The sequence below is a fragment of the Cervus elaphus genome, chromosome 32 (genome assembly GCF_910594005.1).
Source record: "Cervus elaphus chromosome 32, mCerEla1.1, whole genome shotgun sequence".
Lineage (NCBI taxonomy): Eukaryota > Metazoa > Chordata > Mammalia > Artiodactyla > Cervidae > Cervus > Cervus elaphus.
This window is the reverse complement of record NC_057846.1, coordinates 22,526,179-22,552,372: the sequence shown is the minus strand read 5'-3', so window position 1 is coordinate 22,552,372 and position 26,194 is coordinate 22,526,179. Positions and strand designations below refer to the sequence as shown.

The window sequence follows — 26,194 nt, the reverse complement described above, 5'->3', positions numbered from 1 at the left end:
AACGTCTACCACCAATGGCAGACTTTTAGTTATGCTTATCGGCTATCCCCTACTAGGAAATCAAGAGGAAAAATGAAAGTAGAAGAGGGGAGCAGAGAGAAAAGAATATATAAAACAACTGGTATATAAATTAAGATTTCATTTGGGATAACAAAACATTTAGCAAAAATTATTTCTTAGCAAAGTCATTTAACAGGCCAGTAGTCTGCAGACTGAGTGTCATGGCCCCCTCAGGTTTTAAGGTCCCCGAGGGTAGGCAGAGCAGACATGGAGCTCCTGGCTTCCACGTTAACCAGGGTGCCATCTCTGTGGTTTGTTTAGATATCAGACTTCCACACGTGTTAACTTGGAAAAGAAATGTTACTTGACAATAATAATAATGGTAATAAAGAACTAGCCCTTTAAGAAATAACCAAGGTCTGATACGGGACAATACAGGTGAATGATTCCCAGTTCTGGTTTTGGGATGCTCTGTCTCCAAATTATCCAGAGACAGAGTCAAAGGATTACAATGCAACTAATTTTAATTCTTAATAATTAAAATAAATATAAGAAATACATATTCGTATCTTGGACTCGTTCAAATACAAAATACTATAAAAAGTTGGGAATCACAACTAATGGGAGATGTCAATCTCTCAACAGTATTTCTGCATCTCAGAGTCACCAATCTGGAGTAGAATTCAGAAGGAGAGTCAGGTCCCAAGTCGCTCGTGGAAGAGAAGGAAGAATTAAGGAGAAAAAAAGGAAAGTGGCATAGACTCCCTTTTGCTTCCTAACCCCCTGAACCACTTCAGTGCCCTGGCTGTGGCCACTGGGCACTACATACTCAGCGGTTAGCCCTCTGCTGAATTACCAGCACCTCCCAAAAAGAAGGCACCACGATCGGCATGCCTACACAGTGCCCATCCTGCAGGAGGAGAAAAGAAAGTGCCGGCATGCACTTCGGTCTAACGGAGCACAGGCCCCCAGTCTTCCTGGGACAGGACCAGTTCCACGTGCCTGCAGACTTTTGAGTGGTGAGAGGAAGGTGTATGACAGCAAGAGGTGCAGGCTGCACAGAAAGTCAGGGTTGAGATGATAACAAGCTTCTAGATCCGCTGCAGAGGTTGTGAGATGAGCTATTATATTCTCACTAGATGGATTCCCTATCTCTGAGTCAATCAAGTTATTCCCAACTCCTACCTCCCACCCTCACACTGACTACTCATTTTACTCAAAAAGCGACTATTTTTTGAAGGACTTAAAGAAAAAAAAAAAACCAACAACCCTTCCTTTATCAGCGTGGTGGCAATATCAACATCGAAATACTTGGGAAATGTTGGTCTTAGATTGGACGGGAAGGAGCCAACCCACCAGTCCAGATTGGTGATCTCTACAGCTGCAGAAACATTTGTTTCAATTCCTGAAAAAGAAGTCAGAAACAGGCTGTTAACAACACAACTCACACAACTCTTCACTTTCTTTCACAGAACTGAGACTGAAATTAGAAACTCTTTGAGTTAATCTGCATAAAGCCCCAGGCCCCGGTGGATGTATGCGTGTGCACACAGACGCCTCTCCCTACCGTGGGGAGTTGAATCCACTATCCACCGTGATGCTGCTGCTGTCCATGCTGTCTAGACGTGCCGAGTGGGTGGCCCTCTGGTTGCTGCTGCTATCGGCTTCCTTTGGGGCGAGCAGGGTGAGGTTCTTCTCAAATTTCCTCTGCAAGTCTCTTTCCTTCTCCCTCTCCAGGAGCCACTGCATGGTCCCTACATCGTCTCTGTTTTTCTCCTCCTCCGCGTTCTTGTTGGCCCCTTCCTCAGACTCATCGTCATCAGACACGTTGTAATAGTCGAAAGAGGCCTCCTGGTTCCCCACGGACTCCGGCTGACGCTGGGAAGCCGGCAGGGTGGGGGCGGCTGAGGTCCCCAGGGACGGCTCGGGTTTCTCGCATCGGCCTGGCAGTGTGTCGGCAGGGGTCTTCGGGTGCGATTTGAGGAGGGACAGGGTTGATTTGTGATAGCTGTTTACAGACAAGGTGCTGTGAAGAGGTTTGAACAGTGTGTCTTTGCTGAATATCTCTTTCCTCTTGTCCAGGGTGCTGGGCTCGGCGCCGTGATGCTGGATGAGGCGTCCGTTGGCAAGACCTTCGACTACGGCGCCTGGAGTGACTGGGCCCCCGCCCGACCCCTTTGGCGACTCCTCCTTGTGCCCCGCAGGCTCCCTGGAGGAATGAGGGGCCTGCCTGTCCGACAGCGGCAGCTTTTTCACTCCTTCCGCCAGGGTCAGAGTGTCATGGTCCTCTTTGTTCTTTCCCAGAGGTGACGGCGCCGTGAGCACCGTTTCGCTGGAGGTGTTGCACTGGAAATAGTCATCTGCAGCCGTCTTTGTTGGACAAGAGTTGAGTTCACCAAAGGATGGCAAACTCTCGGGCGCTTTGCCTGGCTCCAAGAGGCTACAAGCGCTGGGCGGTTCCTTGCTGCCACTGACTATTTCTGGAATACACACCTCTTTATAGCTTGCGGAGGAAATGTGAGCCCTTTGATGACCGACAGTCTGTGCAGGCCTTAAAGTACTGTCGTCAATGTAGGATTGGCTGGGGGTCTGGTCATCTTGGCTACAGCCTTCGGCCAGGTCTTCAGGCGTCCCCAGAGAAGAAGCACCCAGAGGGCCTTTGGAGTTATCCATCGATCTGGACCTCTCCTTGGCCTTGTTGGATCTCTCGTTCCTGGACCTTCGGTCCTGGGTATGGCTGTGGCTTCGGTGCACTTTTGAGTGGGAGCTTCCCCTGGAAGGTTCAGGAAAAGGCATCTCAGTCCTCCTTTTGGCCAGTTCCCCAGACACGTCCCATTCCGGGGTCATGGGGAAATGAGACTCGATCACGTTCGGGTTGCTATGCATGATGAAGTTATCCCCTTTGTGTTCAATGATGAAGCAGCCCTCCCGGGGGGCCCTGGTAAGAGGGTCACAAAAATCATACTCCCTGTCACCCGGGATATCCAGATGGGAACCATCGGATGGGTCTCCCTTGGACACTCGCGTCTTGCTGTGCGACCGAGACTTTCCGTGGGACTTGCGGTGAGTCCGGCTCTTTTTACTTCTTCCACTGTGATGGGCGGAGGACCCAGCTTTACTCCGGTGCGCCTTCTCTTCTTCAAGTTTCTTCATCAGCGCAGTGTGCCGCATGACGTTTTCCACGGTCAAGTCCGGGTTAATACGCCTGATGATCTCCATCTCCACCTCCCGAGGGATGGTGGTCGGCGTGTCCTCGTCTCGCAGGGGCCACTCTTCAGGAGGAAACTGGGCGGAGAAGTTGGCTAGCTGCTTGGTCTTGTCCTTCTTAAAGCTGAGCCGGAATAACTTGAGCCCGAATTTCTTGGACTGCTTTTCGCCGTCCTTCGGTTTGGACAGGGTTTCCGTTTTGTAGGAGAAGTTGACAGTACTTTTGCTCTTTTCAGTGGCTGGCACCTGGCAGAAGGAAGGAGGGCAGTAAGGGTCTTTGCAGTCCTTGGCGGGCTTCCTCTGCAGGGTGGCCGCGTGCATGCCATGCACGTCTTCCCTGCAGCAGTGGCAGGAGTCGCAGTGGTTCCTGGGCAACGTTCTTTCCCTGACGCAGCCTGAGGCAGAGGGCGTGAGGGTCCCCGGCTGGGGAGAGGTACACTGAGACCGGTCAGGTATCCTCTCGTCCAGATGGTACCATTTACTGTTAGTTCTTATGAGGGAAGGAGTTATGAAATAAGTCTGTGGGGTGACGATGAAGTAGCCATCAGGAGTCGGGTAGATCTTCCTCTCCCGGACCAGCGTGTTCAGCGTGTGCCGGAGAATTTCTTGGCTTGGGGTGGGAACACCTGAAACCAAAGCACACACTCATGAGAATGGAAGGAGCGGGGTGCGGTTGATTCTGGAGTGTTTTGAGTCTGCTTATGGACTGAATGGTGCCCCCCCCCCCAAACTGATCCCCATGTTCAAGCCCTAATCCCCAGGGCGATGCTACTAAGAGGTGGGAGTTTGGGGGAGGTGATTAGGTTCAGATGAGGTAATAAACTTGCAGCCTCCATGATGTGCCTTTATAAGGACAGGAAGAAACTAGAGCTCTCTCCCCGTGATGTGAGGGTATGGCTATCTGCAAATCAGGATGGAGGCTCTCACCAGACACCAAATCTGCAGGTGCCTTTTATCTTGGATTTTCCAGTCCCAGAATTGTGAGACATAAATGTCTGTTGTTTCAGCTGCCCAGTCCATGGTATTTTGTTATAGCAGTCCACATGGACTAAGACAGAATCCTGTTAATTTTGTCCAGCTTCTAAGTATCATCATACAGCAACTAAATAGGATTCAAAGGTGTTCATCAAGTTTAACATGAATCCTGGTTTTCTCTGATAATTCTTAGGGAATTGTACTACCAACAGAACAGGAAAAGACAAAAGCTGGGAAGAGAGAAATGGATGCTAGATGGAGTTAGGTGGCTACTGTTGTTATAAACCTTTACTGAACTGAACTGTTCAAGACAGAATTTTTTTTTTGGCTGCTCTGCATGGCATGAGGGATTTTAGTTCGCCTACTGGGGATCGAACCCAAGACCCCCTGCAGTGGACGTGCAGAGTCCTAACTACTGGACTGCCAGGGATGTCCCAAAGACAGAATATCCTTAAATGAAGAAAAAAACATTTTCAGTATAAGTTTACAGAAAAGACTTTGAATAAAAGCAACCAGGAAATCAGGGTTAAGAGTGCCATCTTGGTATTAAAAAGAAATCTAAAATATGTAGAGGCTACCACATACACTTGAAGCTGCTCCATACTCTCATTCCAAGATTAAGCTTATTTAATAAACTTAATTTTATAAATTATATAAAAGGGCAACTAGACTTGACCATTGTTTAGGATGTACTCTCCAATTTTGAAATCATCATCTTCAAATTTGAATGTGATTACAGCACTGGTGATATTTAGGTGAGACCTTCCTCCTTCTTGTCATAAGCCAGCAAAAGGAAGGTGGCAACAAAATGAATTTTTCAAATTCATAGCCAGAGAGCTCTCATAAACACACCAGTGAAAGCTTAGAGGCTCTTACATCCATCTGACCACTGAGTCTCAAACTGCTGTATTCGTTAGAAAAGATTTTCCAGAAGAAAATCACAGATACTCTTTTGAACAGTGAGATTTTCCAGAAGAAAATCACAGATACTCTTTTGAACAGTGACTGTTTTCAGAGTTTTGTGTGCACATTTAAGTGCTGACTACCTTAAGAGACAATTAAGAATATACGTTCTTAAGAGAGTATAAATTCTCCAGCCTGTAGCATGTTTACTTAATTTCTTTAATGTTCTCCCTTCCTCAGTGCCAGACAAATCAAGGGTGATCATATTTCTAAGACTGACCTGAATGATATCATTTGGAAATAGGTCAGGTGGAATCATCCTGGCAATATTCAACTGTGTCTGACCCACAAAAATGGCAATTTCAGGGGAGACTGAAAGCTAGCGCTCTTGGGTCAGACTGCAAGGATCCAAACTCCAGCTTCGCCACTGGTAGCTGATGTTACTGGCTGAATTAACTGTGAGTCCTCCTGCCCGCCATATTCATATCTAAGTCCTAATCCCTAAGTCCTAATCCCCAGTATCCTAGAATGTTACATTATTTGGACATGGGGTCTTTATAGAGATATCCAAGTTAAAATGAGGTTGTTAGAGTGAGCCCCGGCGCACTATGTCTGGTGTCCTTCTACAAAGGGGAAATGTGGACACAGAGATATCACAATGAGAGGAACTGGTAGAAGGCAGATAACTACTAGTCCCAGTTTGAGGCTGGGACAGATTCTTCTCTCACAGCCCTCAGAAGACACCAACCAACCCTGCCGATATGTTGATCTTGGAATTGTAGCATCCAGAATTGTAAGACAACAGATGTCTGTACTTTGTTAAGACTGCTCTAGAGAACTGCTACAGCTGAGGCGGCTTGCTTAACCACTCTGACCCTTGACTTACTGTCATCAAAATGTGGACAACAATAGTCTGTGCGTGCCTAGTTGCTCAGTCACGTCCAACTCTTTGCAACCCCATGCACGACAGCCCACCAGGCTCCTCTGTCCATGGGATTCTCCAGGCAAGAATACTGGAGTGGGTAGCCTTTCCCTTCTCCAGGGATCTTCCTGACCCAGGAATAGAACCCAGGTCTCCCGCACTGCAGGCAGATTCTTTGCTGTCTGAGCCACCAGGCAAGCAGGACAGCAACAGTACCTATCTTCAGAGGGAGGCTGTGAGTTTAAATGAGTTTAATGTATGTAGAATAGTGCCTGACATAGGGAGTGCTCACAAATATTAGCTATCAGTAGTCTCAACTTTGGGTCAGGACCCATGGAAACTCCGATTACCACCAAAGAACACTGTGTAACTGCCAAGAATAACTGGGTAAGCTGAGAAGTTTAGACTTCCCCAGTCCTTCCAAAACTATGAAAGTAAAATACAAAAACACTAGAAATGGCCTGCAGTTCTCAAGGGGAGAGAGTCCATGTACGATGGAACCTACATACTCAGAGACATAACAGTTCCAAGTTCCATCTCTGGGTCAGGAAGACCCCCTGGAGAAGGGAGTGGCTACCCATTCCAGTGGAGAATCTCACGGACAGAGGAGCCTGGTGGGCTACAGTTCATGGGGTGGCAAAGAGCTGGAGATGACTAAAGCGACTTAGTACACACGCATGCTTCAGAAGGCACCCTTCATGACCAAGGCAGAAAAGGTTAACACTACTTCTGAATGATGTATTGTTTAACATAAGCATTTAATTTTTGAGCAACATGGTTTCCTTTTTGTTTAAGGCTCTCCTCTTGAGAAATGTATGCTGATTTTTATGCAAATGTATGTTGGTTATTAAGGCTGATAGAATAACAAAAAATTTTTAAAACACTGTATGATAGTTTCTGTTCAAAACAAGAATGAGTTGCAACTGAATTGGGTTGTAACCCAAGCCATATATTTGCAATTTGTGAGAGCCAACACACAACAGAAAATGCTTGCACAGAAGCGGAACAACTTGGCTTATATGCCCTGTGAGTAGCCCTACGAACTATTTTAGTTCTGCTGAACAACTTCAGGGGGCATTAGCCACATAGAATACAACTTTCAGGATAAGACATTATTCACATTAGAGTCTCACAAATGACGACCACTAGAGCTGTGAACCACAGCACCCAGATGACAAACTCATATTTGAAACTGACTCTGTCCTACATGGTAGCGTACTTTTGACCAACATTGTTAACAGAAGTTTTTCAAAAAACGGTAAGCCTCATTTAGAAGAATTCATGATTGACAAGTTTATTACGCTATTACAATAAAGGAAAGCTGAAGGGTCATTCATAAAAACAGCTATTATAACAAAAATAGCTATAGCTATTATAGCTATAAGACAAAAATTTCATTGTATTATAGAATCTGCTGATTGGAGGCCTTCCAAGTGCTGATCTTAGAAAACTCAGGAAACTACACGGAATCATGACTACAATGTAATCATGTCTACTCACCAGGAAGAACACGCTTTCTGATTGTTCACAAATGAAGGAATAAGAAGAGTTTCCAGAGATAATTTACAGCTAAAGTTTTGATGTGGATTTTCAAGTACATCAATCAAATAATGTTTAATTGGAAAAAATCAAGTAGAAACATTCCCAATCCGTTTTCTATACCTTTAACTGGGAGTTTTCAAAGCTTTAGCTGAAAGTCACTGGTATCTATGATTTTTATGTTACTATTAAAGCCCAGTATAATGACAGATATTTCCAATTATCTATGAAGTTCAGGGTTCCACTAGAAATCTGTAGGGCTCACTTGTAAAGGGATGGCTGTGATGGAGACTGTCAAGGTTTGCATATTCCATCACGTCCAGATTCCAGTCCCAAAGTTCATCATGAGTTCAGATTCTGCTGGTGTAAAGAGCAAAGGTAAGCTCTATATTAAAATAGGGCTGGAATCTGACCTTTCTCCTTGTCCATATCTTTCCATCTCCCAAAGCAAAAATAGCTACTTAAATATACCGCATGCCAATGGGAGGTTATTTAGACATATACTGCTTTAATCCTGCAAATCTGATGACTGTTGGAACAGAGCACGCATGCTCACGTTCTGTACGGTAAGAATTTTAGACTGAAAACTTAATGGGTTTCTTGGGATGATTTCTTTGTGTTTGTGACGGGCACTGGCTGAGGGAGAATTCAGTAGGAAGCGATTTAAGGGGATGAATTGGAGACAGAATACAGTATAGATAACGTCAACAGTCTCCAGCAAACTCCAAAGTCAACTTCAAGTCCATAAGCAGTGTTAATAGGTCTAATTTTATTCCCCTGAAGGTCACTTTCCTCCCAGGAAGATTCATGTATAACAACTTAACATGTACTGGTCCAATTTAACTGGTCATTCTGGAGGGATGAAGACCTATTTACTTATTCTTAATTAAAGTCTGGCTGATTTACAATGTTGCATTAATTCCTGCTCTACGGCAAAGTGATTTAGTTAAAAAAAATATATATATATATAGTTTTTTATATTCTCTTTTATATTCACTCCCATTATGGTTTATCATAGGAGACTGAATAGTTTCTGGTGCTATATAGTATGACTTTGTTGTTTACTCATCCTACATATAATAGTATGCAGACCTATTTAGAAAGATGAAGAGCAATAATTATTCTTTTCAGATCTTTTTAAAACTATCCATATTTCTGTAATGCGAACTGGTATATAAAAGTTGTTTTCAAAAATTCAAGCAATACAGAAGCATGATAAAACGGCTTAAATATCAGCCTATAGATATTTTCACTAGAAGACTTCTTACTAAAAGCTATTTAGAATGTGAATGTCCAAAACAGGAATAGAGGTCAAAATCTAGACTACTTTTTCTACTTATAACATATGCATTAAAAATAAAAGTTTGAATATTTTAATAATATTCAGTTAGACTTCAAAACTTTATATTCTCAAATAGTAAACTATGAAAAAGTAAATAGTCTTAGCTTTAAAAAAACAAAAATATAAATATGATAGTTAAATCCCTCCAAAGTTGTAGAACTGTCATTGAAATGCATTTTTCAATAGAATTTGAAGAGTATTAAGCTTTTTAAATTGTTCGTTCTAAAGTAGCTTAAATGACACCAAAAGAAAAGCAGAAAATCAAAGGAAGAAAAGAAAAAAGAAGGGAGATAAGAAAGGAAGAAAAGAAGGAAAGCAGGCAGGAAATAAAACTTGCCATGAATCAAGATGCTCCCGTACTTTAGGAAGGTTGAGCTGTAAAGGTTAAATGGAACTATGGTAGTTTTCACAGAATTCTTTGCAGATTCTGATTTCGTTTCTTGTCCTCGGTGCCAATGAAAAATTATTACAGTCGAAGGTGGCAAATTACTTTTGAAGTAACACTGATGCCTTGATTTTTAATTGCAGAGCTAAGAAAAGTTACTGGTCAGTTTTGGCAAAGACTTTTTTTCCTACTGAATTAAGCCCCAGGGCGGCCAGGGTGTGCATCCATTTGAAAAGTACATCACCCTTTTCCCGTTACCTGGGAAACAGGTGGTCAGGTGCTCCATCAGTGCTTCTTGGGTGACAGGTTTTCTGGCTGAGTTCATTGCAGAAATGGCCAAGCAAAGGATTTCCCCGAGTGGGATAAACTGAGATTGACTGATGGGAGACATACTGATTGGTGATACATCACCTGTAGAAAGACAATTTCCAAGTAAGCAGTTCGTTAAGACCCAGCCACTTGTCACACACATACACACACACACCTTCACACCCGCACCCACACACACCCCTCCCGTGACTCTCACCTATTCCGTGCCGAGAATACAATCAACCCTCAACCCTGAAATGCGTTACTGCCACAGCCACGGGCACTCAGGTGGAAAGACTTGCACAGAACAGAGGAAGCTTCAGCTGCCTCCACAAAGAAAACTTGCCTTTAAAACCTGAGCTCTCGTGGGAATAGACTTACTACTGAAAGGCGTGCAACTGGGAAGCTTTTTTCCAATGATCTGTTTTGTTTTTTTTTTTAACTTGGAGCTGATTTGTTTAATAACTGTCATTCACATCTCAATAAGGGCACTTGTGGTACCTTGAAGATTCATTCATTCAAACTCTGGGTGCCCTCTGCACATTAGCATCTTCAGGGGGCTTGAGATGCACCTGGGAGAGTGAATAAGCCCTCTCCCACCAACATCTCTGCCCTCAAGGAGTTTCTGTTTAAGTGGAGGAGACAGACAGACAGAAAGTTCCCTATGCAGAAGGCTGAACGATAATCTGGGGCAGAGGGGGAGGGTGACGTACACCCCTGGAGGTGAGGATGGGACTGAGAAGCAGGAAGTGAGAGGTTTTCCCGAGGTCGTGCAGCCTGAATCTGGGGCTGAAGTGGGAGGGTGCCAGCAGCCTGCAAGGTGCAAGACTATTTTCTGGGGAGCTGCAGAGAAGGGGGACAGGTATGGAGGGGCAACCATGAGCAAAGAACTGAGTGCCCAAGGGCTTCGTCCTACGAGGGAATTCAAGGAGTGAGGGAGTCAGATGTGAATTTCAGGAAGACACGCCGGTGGCCACGTGGAGGATGGGCCTACCATCCAGCAGGGCCTGTGGCCTCCCGCACACATTTGGATCTGGAAGAGCAGGCGGGGCAGGGTGCAGAGCCAGCAGCGAGGGGCCCCACGTGGCTCTCGGGGAGGTGGGAACATTCGGGGCATGTAACTGCCTCCCTTGCTGCAATCTTTCATCACAGTGTGGTTTTCAAGTCGTGCTCCGAGAAAGGATCCCCAGCGTTCCCCAGAGAGGCTTCTGGGGGCAGGCAGGGGAGCCCCCCACAGAGGGAGAGGTGGGGGGCAGGGAAATCCCTCCTGACATCTGGGGGCCACCTGTTCCTACCTGGGGTTCTCTAAGGTCTCGCTTGAGAAAGGCCGTTCAGAAAGGGGGTGAGGCTCTCAGCAGTGTATCTGTGAGCTCTGAAGCTCCTTTCTCACATGGATTTACATAATCTCTCCTCTGCTTCCAAGTAGGATTTCACCCTTGTTATGAATCACCCTGACGAGCCAAAACTGGACTCAGGCCACCCTGTGCCAAGGAGCAAACCCCCTCCACTGCCCGGCGGTGTCTGGGGCCTCTGGGGTGAACCCCTCCTGTGTCCAGACATGACCTCTAGCTTGACCGGCGGGGGGAGGAGTCTCGAGGGCCTTTGGGAAAGAATGTGAACCCTGCTTTGATGGACCGGATGGTTTGATGGATGAAACCAGGCAACAGCGCCTGGGGATGAAAACCAGCAGGTGAGAGGGTAAGTCTAACAGGTGCACCAGATGGAGTGGTGGGACCCCAGGGTCAAAGGCTGAAGCCTGACCACCCCCCCCACCTCGTCCCCAAGCCCAGCTTGGCCCAGTGCCCCCCTCTCCCCAGCATCCCTCGGGGCTCCAATCAGCTCTGCTGTGGCTCCACTCTTTGAGAGACCAGTCTGAGAAGAGGGAGACATTTCCCCTACAACCAGAGGGGGAGTGCCCAGGTCCAGAACCGCAGGTGGCCAGTGGAGATAAAAACCAGCAGAAACCAGGAACTGAACCCATGAACTGCCAGGGCCTGTGGCATGTAAGGCTCACAGACGGACAGACAGACCTCGGAGAGATTCTTGCTAATATCTGGCCGGGTAGCGGTGGGCAGAAGCTGGGAGATGGAGTTTCGGGCTGTTACTCAGAATGTGAGTTTCACTCACTGGCTAGTGAAGCTGAGTTCATATCAATGACTCAAAAATGACAGAATCGTGTGGGCCGGGACCATCTCCGTGGGCAAGCTTGCCACTGCCTAGAAGACTGTATTTAAGTCTTCAAAAGACTGTTGTACCCTTCATTCAAACACAACCTTATTCTGAAGGCTTCTGTGTGAGGGATGAATGACGGGTGGTGGTGAGATGCAGTGGAGTTGTGGGGGGCGGGCGGCGGCGTTTGGAGTGACTGATGTTTAAACCCCTGGCCCCATACCTCAGTCGTAGATACTCTAATGATCTCTCCTGTGCATTCTTCTCTCTCTTTCCACCTTCCACAGAGGAGGATGAGGGCAGTGAGGCAGGTTTCTTGATGATTTGCTAGGCTGGCCACATGGGGTGATTTGATAAGTCAGATGAATACGACAATGGGGTCAGCTGACAAAGGGTGGGGAGATCAAAGCGCCTTCCAAGTGTATCGGTGTATCGCTTGGGAGGTTAACCCCTCCCAGAATTTGCCTATCATAATTAAGGACTTCACAGAAGACTAAAGATCCAAAAATACTACATATATTCTTTTAAATGCGGGTCTATTTTCTGATTTTGCATAGGTAAAAGGGAACTTGAGCTTTCTGTAAAAAAAGGAGTAACCACTAGCAAAACCAACTAGTTTAGGTCATGCTAGTCCTTATGCTTTTAGCAGAAATTACTTAGTTTAACTAGCAAAGGTCAAATGTTTAGCAGTCTTCTCAGTTAATTTCTTTGCAGCCAAACTGTAAGAGGCAAGGGAGCCTTAAGTGTCTCTGAAACGCATTTATATTGAAAAAGCTCAGTTTCACGATAAGTCTGAATATGTGGAATGACTTTAAACTCAGGATAGAGAACCAAATGAAATGTGGATGCCCTGAATGACTCTTCCACATCATCTTTGTTTTTATACTGCACTAAGATAAAGCATGCCCCACTCCGGTCCCACCCCCAGCCCCATCAACCATCCTATACCCACTGTGCCCACGAGTTTCTCTTCTCTCCCATCCATCTCCAGTGTGACCCCTACCCCAGGCCTCTCTGCCCCCTCACCTGGTCCATCACAATAGCTTGATGCTTCCTAGCCCTCCCTCCTACCACACACTCCCTTCTCTGCAGAGCAGCCAGGTCTTCTTAGAAAAACCTAAAACACACCGCTTCCCTGCCTGAAATTCTCCACTGCCTGCCTGCTGTGCCTAAGAGGTGGGGACTCCTGCCAGGTCTACACTGGCCCGAGACTGTGCACCCACCTCCGCAAGCATCCCCCAGCTCCTCCCTACCTCTGCCCTGCAACGGGCTCACCCCATCTGTTGTTCTTTGAACTCACCAACCTTCCCCCTACTCACAGCCTCTGTCTTTGTTGAGCCCCCATCCAGGGGCTCCTGGCACTTCTCTCCAGACGGGCTGCTTCTCCTTCTCTGGGTCTCCTTTTAAACAGGGCCTCCTTGGGGAGCCCTGCCCAGGGCACCAGATCTAATACTATCCTAAAACCACAGCATGCTCCCTCTCATGTTACCAGATACTGCAGTTTATATTAAGAAATACATGTTTGGTCTTTGTCCCTAAGTCTGGCACAGAGCTGCTAAAACCCGTGGAATTTCCTAAGTGATGAGAGAGACCAAGGTATCTTTGTTGGAGAACCAACCACGTGGTTGTATGTGCGTGCTAAGTCGCTTCAGTCGTGTCCAAGATTCTTTGCAACCCTATGGAGTATAGCCCACCAGTCTCCTCGGTCCATGGGATTCTCCAGGCAAGAATACTGGAGTGGGTTGCCATTCCCTTCTCCAGGGGCTCTTCCCAACCCAGGGATCGAACCCGCGTCTCTTTATGTCTCTTGCATTGGCAGGCGGGTTCTTTACCACTAGCACCACCTGGAAGCCCAACCACGTGCTTAGAGAGCTGGAACTTTCAGCCCCACCCCCAACCTCCATGGAGAAGACAGGCGCTAAAGGTTGAATCAATCCCCAGTGGCCAATGACTTAATCAAGCATGCTTATGTTACCAAGCCTCCGTGAAAACCCAAAGGATGGGGTTCAGAGAGCTTCTGAGATTGCTAAACACGTGGCAACTGGGGGGGCGGTGAACCCGGGGAGGCACAGAGCTCCGTGTCCTGTCTTTACACCCTGCACTGTGCGTCTCTCCCATCTGGCTCTTCCCAAAGTGCATTCTTTTACAATCTTCTTGCTTACTCTAGTAACTGAAAGGTTTCTCCCTGTAGGCTGCTCCAGCAAAGTAACTGAACCCAAGGAGGGGGTCGTGGACGCCTCCAATCTACTGCCTGGTCTTTCAGAAGCACAGGCCACAATCTGGACTTGCCACTGGCATCTGAAGTCGGGGTTGGGGTGAGCTGGGGTGAGGGCAGTCTGTGGACCGAGGCCTGAACCCATGGGATCTGATTATTTCAGACAGATGGTGTTGGAATTGCGGTGAACTGTAGGATACTCAGCTGGTGTCACAGACTTGCTGGTAGAGTGGAAGCCCCCCCGCCCCCCGCAACACACACACACACAGGAATTGGTACGAGGGTCTTACCAAGTCCCTGTCTTCACCCTCTGAGTGTGTGCATGTGTGCTTCTGTGTACTGGTGTACTGTCTGTCTCACCCACTAGAACACAAGCTCTCTGGCAGAAGGCAAGGTGAACCCCTCACTCCCACCATGCTCACGGTGCCTAGAATAAAGCAGAGCCCACACCAGACACCCAGGACATTTCTGATGAATGAATGAATTTCCATTTACAACAAAATCTGAGGAAATGCTCAGGGTACTTAAAGGGTTATGATTTTAGTCATATATTTTGCTGAATAATTTGCAAAACAAACACAAAACTTAGTGAGAGCCCAAATGTACTTGACCATGCAATTTCTTAGATTCTCCCTGTCAATTTCTCCCCCAAAACACAGCAGTTACCACAGAAAAATAACTATATATTATGTGAGGATTAAGACATGCATTTAAGGAATAGAAGGAATTATAGGTATCGATCAACACAACATAACACATTATTCAAGGTTACCATGATTTCCTTCGGCTCTTAGGTCAAACCTACTTAAGGAGCCAACTAGTCATTCTTAAACATGCTACTAGAAAATTCTTCCAATAGTTGGACCACATTTATGGTCAAAGAAGAAAACAAGGAAATATAATTACTGCTATAATGTTACTGGTCACCATAATCTACAGAAACAACCACCTTTTGCATAAATGATGAATTGTTACTTGTCTAATTTATAGGATGGATTTTTCTACTGCCAGAATTAGTTCTGAACATATTCATAAAGACAACTCCTGTAAAAGCTCATAGCTACTATGTGGGCTAGCCAATTCTTTCTAAACTGCTATAATGCTGTCCTACTATTGTTCTAGAAACTGGGGATAGATAGGTTTTATTTCAGCTTTATTTTCTTACAAACATCCATTTAAGTACAGTCCTCAGGGGACATTTGTCAAATCCAGGATCGTTCAGATCAAGCCAAGCACAGTGCCTTCGACTGAGTGAGCGCTGAGCAAACTTGTGTGAAATGAATTTAAAATGTGAGAAGGCGTGGCAACATTACAATTCTAAGTACACGTCTTCGATTTTAAAAGCATTTCACATTCAATTTCAAATATCTCCGTGAATATGTGGTCACTGTTTTCATGTAAGGTCAGCTGAGAAGCATGAGGGCGGAGATAAACGCGTCCGTGGTGATGGGAGGAGGGAAGGATGAAGCCAAGGGACCAGAGGCGGGAGTGAGCATGCGCAAGGCTGAGCTGGGGAGCTGGGGGTGTCCTCTGGCCCGGCTGGAGCAGGCTGGGGGGTTGAGATGGAGAGAAACACAGAAGCCAGATCCTGGGTGATCAGAAGGCTGAGACTTTACCCCTGATGCTGATGGGAACTCTGATATTTATCCAGAGGAATTATCTACCCATGACATGTCAACTCTGGTGCAACTGTGGGTTGCATTACCGTCACTGAGAAATTGACAAGGAGGGTCTGGGACAACAGGCAGAAATCACCCATATGCCAACTTCCTCTTTCTTCTTCAACTGGTGACTTATACCCCAGAAATATAAGGGAAAATGCACATGCATTCTTACTATTTAACTCTTATCTATTCTCCCTTCCAACTTCAGGCCAGTTACTGTAGCTGGAATTATTTCAAAAAATCCTCTCTCACATAATTTATCCTTTCAAGAAATCTATTTCAGATACCCCAAACCTCTGGGGTTCGAAAATTGTTCCTATCTTGGTTCTTTTTTGTAGGGGAAAAAAAGAACTATAATAAAGCTCCGTTCTCTGTGAATGCCATTTTCCCCCCAGTTGCTAATTGAGGTTCCCTGTGCTCCACAACCTTTGCCTATAGTGGGGACACAGCTAAGAAGATGTGACTTCTATGGCAACTTACATTTGTCCCTTCCCACATGACACCCACAGCTTTCCAAAAGATACCTACCAGAAAAGCAAACATAAATCTATTTCCTTTCATCTTAAAGTACCCATATTCACCCAACTGTACATGAAAAGGAAAGCCATAATTTTTCCAGGTGGCTCACATCACAATGAACTATAACCTTGCAAGTACCCTGAAGTTCATCTTCTATCTTAGCCTTCTTTAAATAATCTCTGCCCACCCCACCCCCAATACTAGCATTCCCTTGGAATTATCCTGTTTTCCTGTTTATTTTTAAATTCTGTTCTCCCTTGTAAATGTCAATTCATTCTGTACTTAGGATTGAAAAGTTACCTTTGACCCTAGTGAAGTTCAAGAAACAAAGCAACCTCCTTGTAAATGTAGTTCTGAAACTGTACTAATTTATCATTGGGAAATTGCCAATAAAAAAGGCATTCAGGAGGTACTGTTAAGTGCCCAGGCTCTTATAACAAAACGCAATTATCCACTCTGTGTCTGTTTCCTCATCTGTAAGATGAGGGTTTGGATGACACGGTTTCAAACTTCAGACTCAAGTTCTTTGATTCTCCATCAAAGCAGCAGAATTCTGGTATAAAAGCATAATATAATACTGCTGGCTACCTCTATTTCCATCTTGCTGGAAAAAATGATTTTAATGCCCATCCAACATGAAAAAGTAGGATTTAATTTTAGAAAAGGACAGAAAAATAGATTGGCTCTGAATTTTCCCCTTGTAATAAAGACTTCAGAATTTACTCTTTCCTAATTCAAAGTCTTGCTCCTTAGAACCAAAGTGTGCCTGTTTTTGTTCTCTGGATTGCCAAAATTAACACTAAAGTTAAAATTATAGATGCCAATAAAATTACCACATGCAGTAGATACCATGACTCATAAAAACAGTCAAACATGCCTGTAAAACGTATGGTGGGTACAGCGATAATATAAGTCTATTCCTTTAACAAGCTGTTCAGAGGACGACGAATGTGCCAAGGTTTATCTTCCATACCCTTGGGCCTGAGGAAATCATAAGCTCTCTGAGGTTAAGTGAACAGCTTCTCAGAAGCAAAACATCACACAAATCTTAGTGTTTTACAATTTAGTTTAATTTATTAACCCTGATTTTATGTATACATGTTGTTTGGGGGTCTTTTAACAGATGGTTCTTTTTTTTTTTTTAAGCCATTCTAAAAAAACACACACAGCCCCTTCCTATACACCCTCCTGCAGACAGAAATACCCTTTCAGGAGGGCAGAACACATAAGCATCATCAACTTACGTGATGCTTCATTTTAAGCAGCTTTCCCTAGAAATCAAATTACGGTACTTGACTTTCAAACGTCTGTATCAGAAACTTAAAAGGAAACTGGCACTGGAAAAGGCTCTTTTACCAGTTTACTGCATGTCTGGCTTAATGCCACCAATCTCAGAAATTTAAGGTTGAATCTCAGTTGCAATCATCAATGGCATTGACAATAAAATTTTTTTAATATTTAGAAATTCTCTAAATTGTTTTTGAAAGCTCCATGGTACTTTTATTTCAAGTCCTGATGAAGTTCTCGTAAAAAAGGTCTAATTCCTAAGCTATTACTTGAATAACTTGTTTTAATTCAAAAGAAAATGTAAATAGGATACTCTCATTAATGGTGTCGATCAGCTATGACTTACTAAGAAACTTCTAATGAGAGTTAAACAAGAGTGGTCACAGTGGCAGACGGCACATCTGCAAAAATACAGATGGGTTAGTGTCCACCATTATCACCTACTTAGCAGTCCATCTAATGCCAAGATGCACTAGGTAGGTCTAATGACAAATCAATTGCTTCACTGGTTTACAGAAGAAACCTGTTATCTTCCCCAAGCTACAAGCTTCCATTAGTCATATTAGCTATCACTCTCGTTACTGAGATTGGACTATTGATTAAAAAAAAAACAAAAAACTGTCTGAGGATAAGCAGAGATGGACAAACCACAAAAGGGTGGAGAATCAGATAGAGAAGGCAATTGATGGATCAGGGAGAGCGAGAGCCCCCTGGCTCAGGAGCTGTCTTCACCATCAGCAAGGATGATGACTGACATCTCTGATCGCAAAGAACACGTCTGGACCATGCCACTACCGCAGTAGATTGCGAGCTGCAAAGTCAGGATGGAAATAAGAGCCACTGGGCCAATTTATCTGTTTCTGTAATTCACAAACCTTTGCTAAGAAGTCTCCACATCATAACCCACATGTTGTGTATGTTTAGGCACTACAGAATAAACCTATTGACACGTCGGGCACTCAAATGCTGTCGAGCAAATAGGTACTACATATATAGATGAGGCAAGGTAAGGCCCCTCTAGCCACCAAGATTGGGCAAGGAAATAGCAACCCACTCCAGTATTTTTGCCTGGGCAATCCCATGGACAGAGGAGCCTGGAGGGTTACAGTTCACAGGGTCTCAAAGAGTTGGACACGACTTAGCAACTAAACAATGACAACAAACCACTGAGATGTTTTCCATCAGCATCTCCTCGCTCTCTAGTCCCTCGTCCAGAGCTAAGTTAAGGCCATTTGCCACCAGCAATAAAATCACAACGAAATGCCAGTCCTGGATAACCACAGGTAATGAGCTCTCAGACGTCACACAATTCTGTAAGCGAAAGTTGCTCAGTCGTGTCTGACTCTTTGTGACCCCATGGACTATACCGCCCGTGGAATTCTCCAGGCCAGAAGACTGGAGTGGGTAGCCTTTCTCTTCTCCAGGGGATTTTCCCAATCCAGGGATCAAACCCAGGTCTCTCGCATTGCAGGCGGATTCTTTACCAGCTGAACCACAATGGAAGCCCAGGAATACTGGAGCGGGTAGCCTACCCCTTTCTCCAGGGGATCTTCCCAACCCAGGAATTGAACCGGGGTTTCCTGCATTGCAGGCGGATTCTTTACCAACTGAGCTATCAGGGAAGCTGCAATTCTGTAAGGCACTTGGCTAACCAGAGTCCTGTGTAATATGTGTGTTTTCCTTTTCTTCATTATAAGCACATCACATAGGAGAGCATCTAAATTCCTATTTTAAGCTACTCTCTTCCATCTCCATTCTGTATGGGAACCTAGCCTGACAACAGATACATAGGATATGCTCCAAAATCCATGAATGCTACTGTTCAACTATAATTCAATATAAATCAATCTAAAATTTCCAGAGTCACTCTCTTTCATTCTTCGTAAGTTAGAATCACCACAGCTAATTCTCAACCTTTGCAGTCTTTGCTTCATCTGTTTAGGTCCTAACTACACTGTGACCAACTTCTATAAAACAGACCAAATTCTATAAAATCATAATGGAACAATTAAAATACAGTCTCAAAATATATGTTGATAATTCCCAAATTAAAATCAAACCGTGCAGAATGGCTGCTACCGACTCCCCAACGACTGCACATCTATCACCCCTTCCAACTGTTATTGAAAGAACTATAGACAGGTACACAGGGACAAGAGTGCAAAAAGCCAGACACACACGCACACACGCAGAGGAAACTCCCAACTCACTGCACCAGAAGTAACTTTTCTTTCAAAAGTATGGCATTACAAGACAGTGGTGGAGGCCATGGACTTTGTTAGCCAAAACTTTAAGTCAGAGCCCACTTCTGTTCCTCACTAGCTGTGTCATTTGGGGCAAATTAATTCATTTTTCTGAGTCTCACTGTCTTCTTGCCTTAGGTATACACTGTGATGCTCACCTCACAGAGTTACGGAGGGAATTAAATGAGATGATGGATGCTGAGTGCGGACATGGTCCTTGAGACCTAACAGATATTTAATAAGTAGCAGTTAGTATTAAAATGATCATCCCCAAGCCCACCGAAATTTATTCAATTTACTCTTTTTATGATGTTTGAATTTCTACTAATGAAAAATAATTTGATCCTTTAAAAAAAGTTTTTAAGAAATAATCTAAGGCATCAGTGGGAAAGAGAGAGGGCAGTAGTCTTTCTCATTCTGGCATGAATTAAGACTGATAAGATTGCTCACCTCTTGATTCTCACCTGTGAGCATGGGCACAGAGTGAGGGAGGCAGAAAAGTTAAGATACAACATATTATAATATATAGCATTTAGGATGTATTGTTGGGCTGGAAAGGATTGGGAAATATGCATTACACAGGGATTGTGGAAACAGAAAAACACTAAAAGACGGGAAATTGTTTGGACAGAGTCACAGGGATATAGAGAAAATTGGCCTATTTTAAGATTTTCGGCTGGGCCAATCTTTTACCTAAGAAAGGGAAAGGAAACTCAGCACGTCAGTACCCTTATGTGCTGAAGATCAGTGATGCTAGGAGTTAAATAATTTCTAATGGAACCTGGGATGCAAAGAGTCACCATGATCATTTCCTCTAAGGAAAACATCCTATAGAATTCAAAAAAGTGACTTCCATACAAAACATCAGAATTTAGCATGATGAGTGATAGTCACTCAGTTGTACCTGACTCTCTCTGACCCCATGGACCTTAGCCTGCCAGGCTCCTCCGTCCATGGAATTCTCCAGGCAAGAACACCGGAGTGGTTTGCCATTTCCTTCTCCAGGGGATCTTCCCGAACCAGGGATCCAACACGGGTCTCCTGGATTGCGGGCAGATTCTTTACCATCTGAGCCACCATGGAAGCTTACTCCCTACTTAAGAACAGTCTGTCCGATAATATTCTTCTTCTTATTCAAGTAAATTATAACCAGTGTCCGTGTTTAAGGGACGCACCTTCACATCTGGTCTTAACAACAACAGTCCTTCACCAGCGGTGTAAGGCGCTGTCTGTAAACACACCTCAAGGTAAGAACAATCATCATTTCCAGAGTTACATACTTAACTCCTGAGGTCTACCTCAGCATTAAACTCTCCCAGGGAAGACTGTTAAAATGAACAAATAGCATTCTCACCCTCTATGATAAACTAATGCTTAATTATCTCTGTTCTTAATCAACTACTTACTGCCTGCTTTCCACGTGTAGGCAACTGCTAGGAGAAATGAACCACAGAGGAAGGCACAAATCTTGATCTTTGCCTTCAGTGGGCTTACAATTTATATGGGGAAACATGATATAAATGTGTAAAAATACAAGCAATTATAATATGTTCAAATTACTGTTTCACACATGCTTAGAAGAGATATAAGATGAAAATACTTGAATGGCTAGCAGATTAATTCCTATAATAGGAATCTGGCCTAATTATATCTATCCATCTATCTATCTAGAGAAGTTAATTCTATAATAGGACTAAGAAATGACCTCCTACAATCAGAGAAACCCTTCTGTGGGAGGCAGATTTTGAATAAGGTCTTTAAGAATGAGCAGAATTGATGGGTGTGGGGACATTATGTTCTCAATATGGTATGACGTGACCAAACATCCTTTGAAACTGACTCAACATCCTCAACTTTGCTTTGAAGATGCCAAGTATTAGTCACAAGGAAGACACAACTTCACAATGAAGAAAGAAAACAAGCATTCTTTCCTTCAGTGAAAGGGTGAACTATGGGGGTGGATATGAGAGCAAAGAGATGTTCAAGGGGCCTGCCCAATGTATGGTTTGTACTATTTTAAAAAATGTTCTAGTTATCACAAATTGCATTTAAGACCCTCAGAAATATTTTTTTACTAGAAAGTGCTAAAACCATCAATTTGATGAGATGGTAAAACCATGCTTCCAGATTTGCTAAGTTTCACTTTGGAGCATGTAATGTACCCTTGAGAACCAAATTTTACAGTCTCACTGTTTTTTGTTTTTTAAAAAGAGCTTTTGTGTGAAAAGTCCATGGATGTTGTAAGAAAACAGCCCTCTAATCACCTGGATCCTAAAACAGATGATGATGAGATATGCTTACTTCCTGAGCAGTTAATAGCAACCTGTGTCTGATGTTAGTGCTGGAAACAGCCCCTGAGCATATAAATCAGGCTTTCTGGGACTTCAGTGCATCGCATATAGGTTAACAGGCCAAATAACACACGAATGTTATTTAGGGACAACATGGAGAAGAAAAAGTTTGCAAATAATGTTTATTGAATGCCTCCATCAGAGGGGGTGAAAGAGATCTATTATAGCTGATGGAAATGTGGAGCTGTTTAATTATTTCCAACTCACATATCCTACAGTTGACTCTGGTTTCTGATGTGAGGCTGGGATGAATCAGGCTGCGGAGGTGGCATCTCGGGGTCACCTCCACGGGGCACCTCTCCTGCCTAAGACTGAGACTGCAGAGGGATTGTTGCAGCAAGCTCACGTTTCAGGGGACAGGACACCCTTATCCAAGGGGCTGCAGACATTTGACCGTATTTCTTTGCACACAACAACTCTTGAAAGAAAACGAGGGGAGACCTACCTGACCCTTTCTGGACTGGCTCCATCCCCCAGGTAGCTTTGGCGCTAAAGCCTGGTGCATGCTAGGGGGTAGCATTCAGGCACAAGAAGGAGCCAGTAACAGAAACGGACGTCCTAGAATCTGGAATAAGAAGAGAGAGTAAACTTTCCAGTCATAATATTCTAAATGAGCATTTCAGAAGGGCTACTGAGGGCCCATGGACCCCACAGGGATCTGGTACTTTACCTGAGTACATCTACTTGAAAAAAATAAATAAGTTCCAGAACTCTCAGCTCTTCTGACAATTCAGGTCTTGAGATCCTGGCACAAATTCAGTTCAAAAGCTTGGCACAAAAAGCACCTTGAAAAGGCTTTGTGAATGGACTTTACTGGTCATGATTTTAGGGGGGAAAAATCATCTTCTTTTTCCTTCCCGGCTCCGGTTTGCCGGGAACAGCTGGCATCCCAGCCCATGCCCACGCCCTGGCCATCACCGGCCCCTGGGGGCCCTGAGCCGACAGCCCACTGCAGTGCCTTGGGAATCCGCAGTGTCACTCCTTTGCTGCCTGTTCTCTGCAAAGTGAAGTCATAGGCACGGATCAGCCAACCTGACTCTTCATTACCCTGCCCAGAATCCTTTGTGAGCTGAAATGAGTCATCACTCCAAGAAAAGCTACAGCCTCCGACTGTCAGTATGGGCTCCTTTGTCTGTGCCGTGCAGAGACTTTGGGGCTGGGATCGCACCCCCCGCCCCACCCCCGGGGGGCTGGGGGCCGCCAGGGGCATGTGGTCCTCTCCAGGGTGGCCCAGGCCCCCTCCCACGCACTGAGCCCCAAAGCAGATCTTTTCATCATAAAAACAGAAAAAAGGGCACATGCCTCCGGACTTGGAGAAAAAACACGCACACATGAACATTGATCTAGCAACGTATACTCACCAGTTCGTAATTATAAACCTGACACATGCGCTTTTTTTTTTTTTTTTTTTTTTAAGACTGGCTTTTCATGGCAGAGAAGGACGCGTCTCCCTCCTGTATGTGACAGGCGGTGCGACCCCGTACCCTGGATCAGAGTTTAGCTGCTGTTAGCTCTTTTGTCATAAATTCCAGTTGCCGGGCAAGTCCTCGCAAGCCCGGGTCGCATCATTCCGGACGCGGCGCCGGCGGCCTTGCAGCAGAGGCGGCCGGGGAGCCAGCGCGGCTTCCGCCGCCAGGAGGGCGGCGTGGGGAATGAGGTCACTGTGTCAAGAGCTCCTTCTCGGCGTGTGGAGCCCCCGGGCTCCCACCGCCACCGGAATTGCACGGGGTGGGATGAGTGCATACGATTTCTTTTACAGCGCTGCTCCCTCTGCTTTTCTCTTTTCCTTTTTAAGAATCGCTGTGCCTCAGATCAGGAAGGCTCAAGTGCACGCGCGCGCGCGCGCGCACACACACACACACACACACACACACACACACACACACACACACACACACGATCCCTTCCTGATCTGTGCCAAAACATATAGTTTTCACTGCACGGTCTGCACCGCACCACACGCGCGGATGAGCCCCACGCCGAGCCCCTCGGGCACTGGCACGTGTGCACACTGTATTTACACACCCACAGACACACACACACGCGGAGGAAGTCATTTAGACAGGACCGTGGAGAAGAATGATTCATCTCTATTTACAAGAAACGACACAGAGATGGCTGGAGACGCAAAGAGGGTGGGGGGGGGGGGGGGAGGAGAGGAAGAGACCGGAGGAGAGGAACGCTGACCATCACGTTAAAACCAGAGAAAAATGGAGTCCAAGAGGGACGGAATAATTAAGAGCGACGTGAATGACGGTGTGTTAATTCCTCCAAACAAAATAATACCCAGGCAGGCACCTCTCACTAGCTCCGCTCAGAAACCAAAGAGATGCTGATAAAGATAAATTATCCCCTACTAGGAATGGAAGTAGATTTGGGTAGCCAAGGATGCCTGCACCACAAATTCTCCCCCATCCTCTCCAGTAGCTAACCGACCATAAGGATGAAGCACAGGACGAGACTGGAGTTGGGAAGCACAAAAATGTCATGCATCTCTCAGTAAGACTATCCCGCAGCTCCGAGTTAGCAAGATCACCAGGCTAAAGCCTCAACAGTATCATGTCATCTCTTCACTCCTGTGATTTAGCCTGTCTTTAAAATTTCTATTTATTTGTTTATATTTTGGCTCGGCTCTATGGCATGCGGGATCGTAGTGTGGGATGGAACCCACACTCCTGCAGTGGAAGCGCAGAGTCCTAACCACTGGACCACCAGGGAATCACCCAGCCCATCTTCAAGGACCCCTTTCCACAGAGCTCAGGCCCCGTCCAAGTCATTCACATCCTCCGGTGAAGGCTTTCCCCACGGAGTTCTGTAACCCCACACAGCAGTTCCCATCCTGCTCTCAGAAAACTAAACAGTGTAGAAATCTGTCTGACAACTCATCCAATGGCTACAATAATCATCCCGTCCCTACGTTCCAAGCCACCTCCTTGCTCACTGCCCAGCGTCTGGGACACCACAGGTAAGTACACACAGTCTATGTGCATTTATGGATCCACTGGTACTTGTGATCTCAACATGGTTAAACAAAGCTTCTTCAGCTCCTTCTTCCAGCGGATCCTTTGCAAACTCTCTGCCCTCATGGCTCCTGCCTTTGCTCCCACTCGGGCATATCAATTTCCCTGTAAAACTGTATGAAGACTCAGGTAGACTTTAGATATGCCTCCCCATGGCACCCTCAACTTCCCCACTCTGAACTCTATATACACTTGGTCTGAGACAGTGGCAGGCTTTTGGCTGTTGTCACCCTGTCAACCCCCAGAGAACTTTTCTACATTATCTGTGATTAAATGAGGTCTCATTGATCCAATTTAAAAAAGAAAAGAAAAGAAAACCTCATCAATGATGCCTTAGACATCAGAAATGGTCTCATCGCAATTTTCCCTTCCAGGAGGTATTAATTCCCCTCATTGGACATGTGCCCTGGGCTCCATCCGTGACAATGACAGCCTGCAGCCCACCACCACCAAGGCAGGTCACCTTTACTCAACTGTCTCTGAGCTTGGTTCTGCTGGTGGTCATTACAAATCCACCAAAATCCATCTAACTCAGCCCATTCCTCTTAGGTGCAGTCTGATCACTATAAGGTCCAAAAGTGTGTGTTAGTCACTTAGTCGTGTCCAACTCTGTGACCCCAAGGACTGTAGCCCACCAGGCTCCTCGGTCCATGAGATTCTCCAGACAAGAATATTGTAGTGGGTTGCCATTCCCTTCTCCAGGGGATCTTCCTGACCCAGGGATCAAATCTAGGTCTCCCAAATTTTAGGCAGATTCTCTACTGTCTAAGTCACCAGGCAAGCCCATAAAGCCCAAAGCCATGCCTAATAAATAAACCCTGCACTTAAGACAGCGATGATGTACTAAGTAAAAGTTAAGATCTAAATTGAGATACCGTGACCTCTGGCCATTTAAGAGCATCTTGGGAAGAAGTTCAAGACACTGGACCACCTCTTGACAGCTAAAAACTCAAGTTTCCTCTATGACACAGACAAGGTTGAATAAATGCATAAAGAAACAACAACAACAACAAATGTTCAAAGAAAAGGGACAGAAAATTATAACTAAAAATATATTCAGATTTTCTAATACCAAACATGTATATTTCCATCTCTATGTGGGCCTACTCTGCCCGTGTACAGATATTCATCCAAACTTTACAAG

The 26,194-nt window shown here is 45.1% G+C and overlaps 1 protein-coding gene across 10 annotated transcripts in view; it reads right to left on the bottom strand.

Annotated features, from left to right (window-relative positions):
* STOX2 (storkhead box 2) overlaps positions 1 to 26,194 on the bottom strand; it is a 191,834-nt gene that overhangs the window by 7,976 nt on the left and 157,664 nt on the right. For 3 of the 10 annotated variants that reach the window (XM_043893393.1, XM_043893392.1, XM_043893396.1), the window contains 2 exons: positions 9,532 to 9,684; positions 1,568 to 3,833 (listed from right to left, as the gene is read on the bottom strand). In XM_043893393.1, coding sequence (XP_043749328.1) covers positions 1,568 to 3,833; positions 9,532 to 9,684 — 2,419 coding nt within the window. Of the gene's footprint in view, positions 1 to 1,356; positions 1,406 to 1,563; positions 3,834 to 9,531; positions 9,685 to 11,974; positions 11,997 to 14,256; positions 14,508 to 22,475; positions 22,596 to 23,391; positions 24,108 to 26,194 lie in introns of those variants that run through there. The other 7 variants (XM_043893399.1, XM_043893397.1, XM_043893398.1 and 4 more) reach the window with 6 other exon arrangements.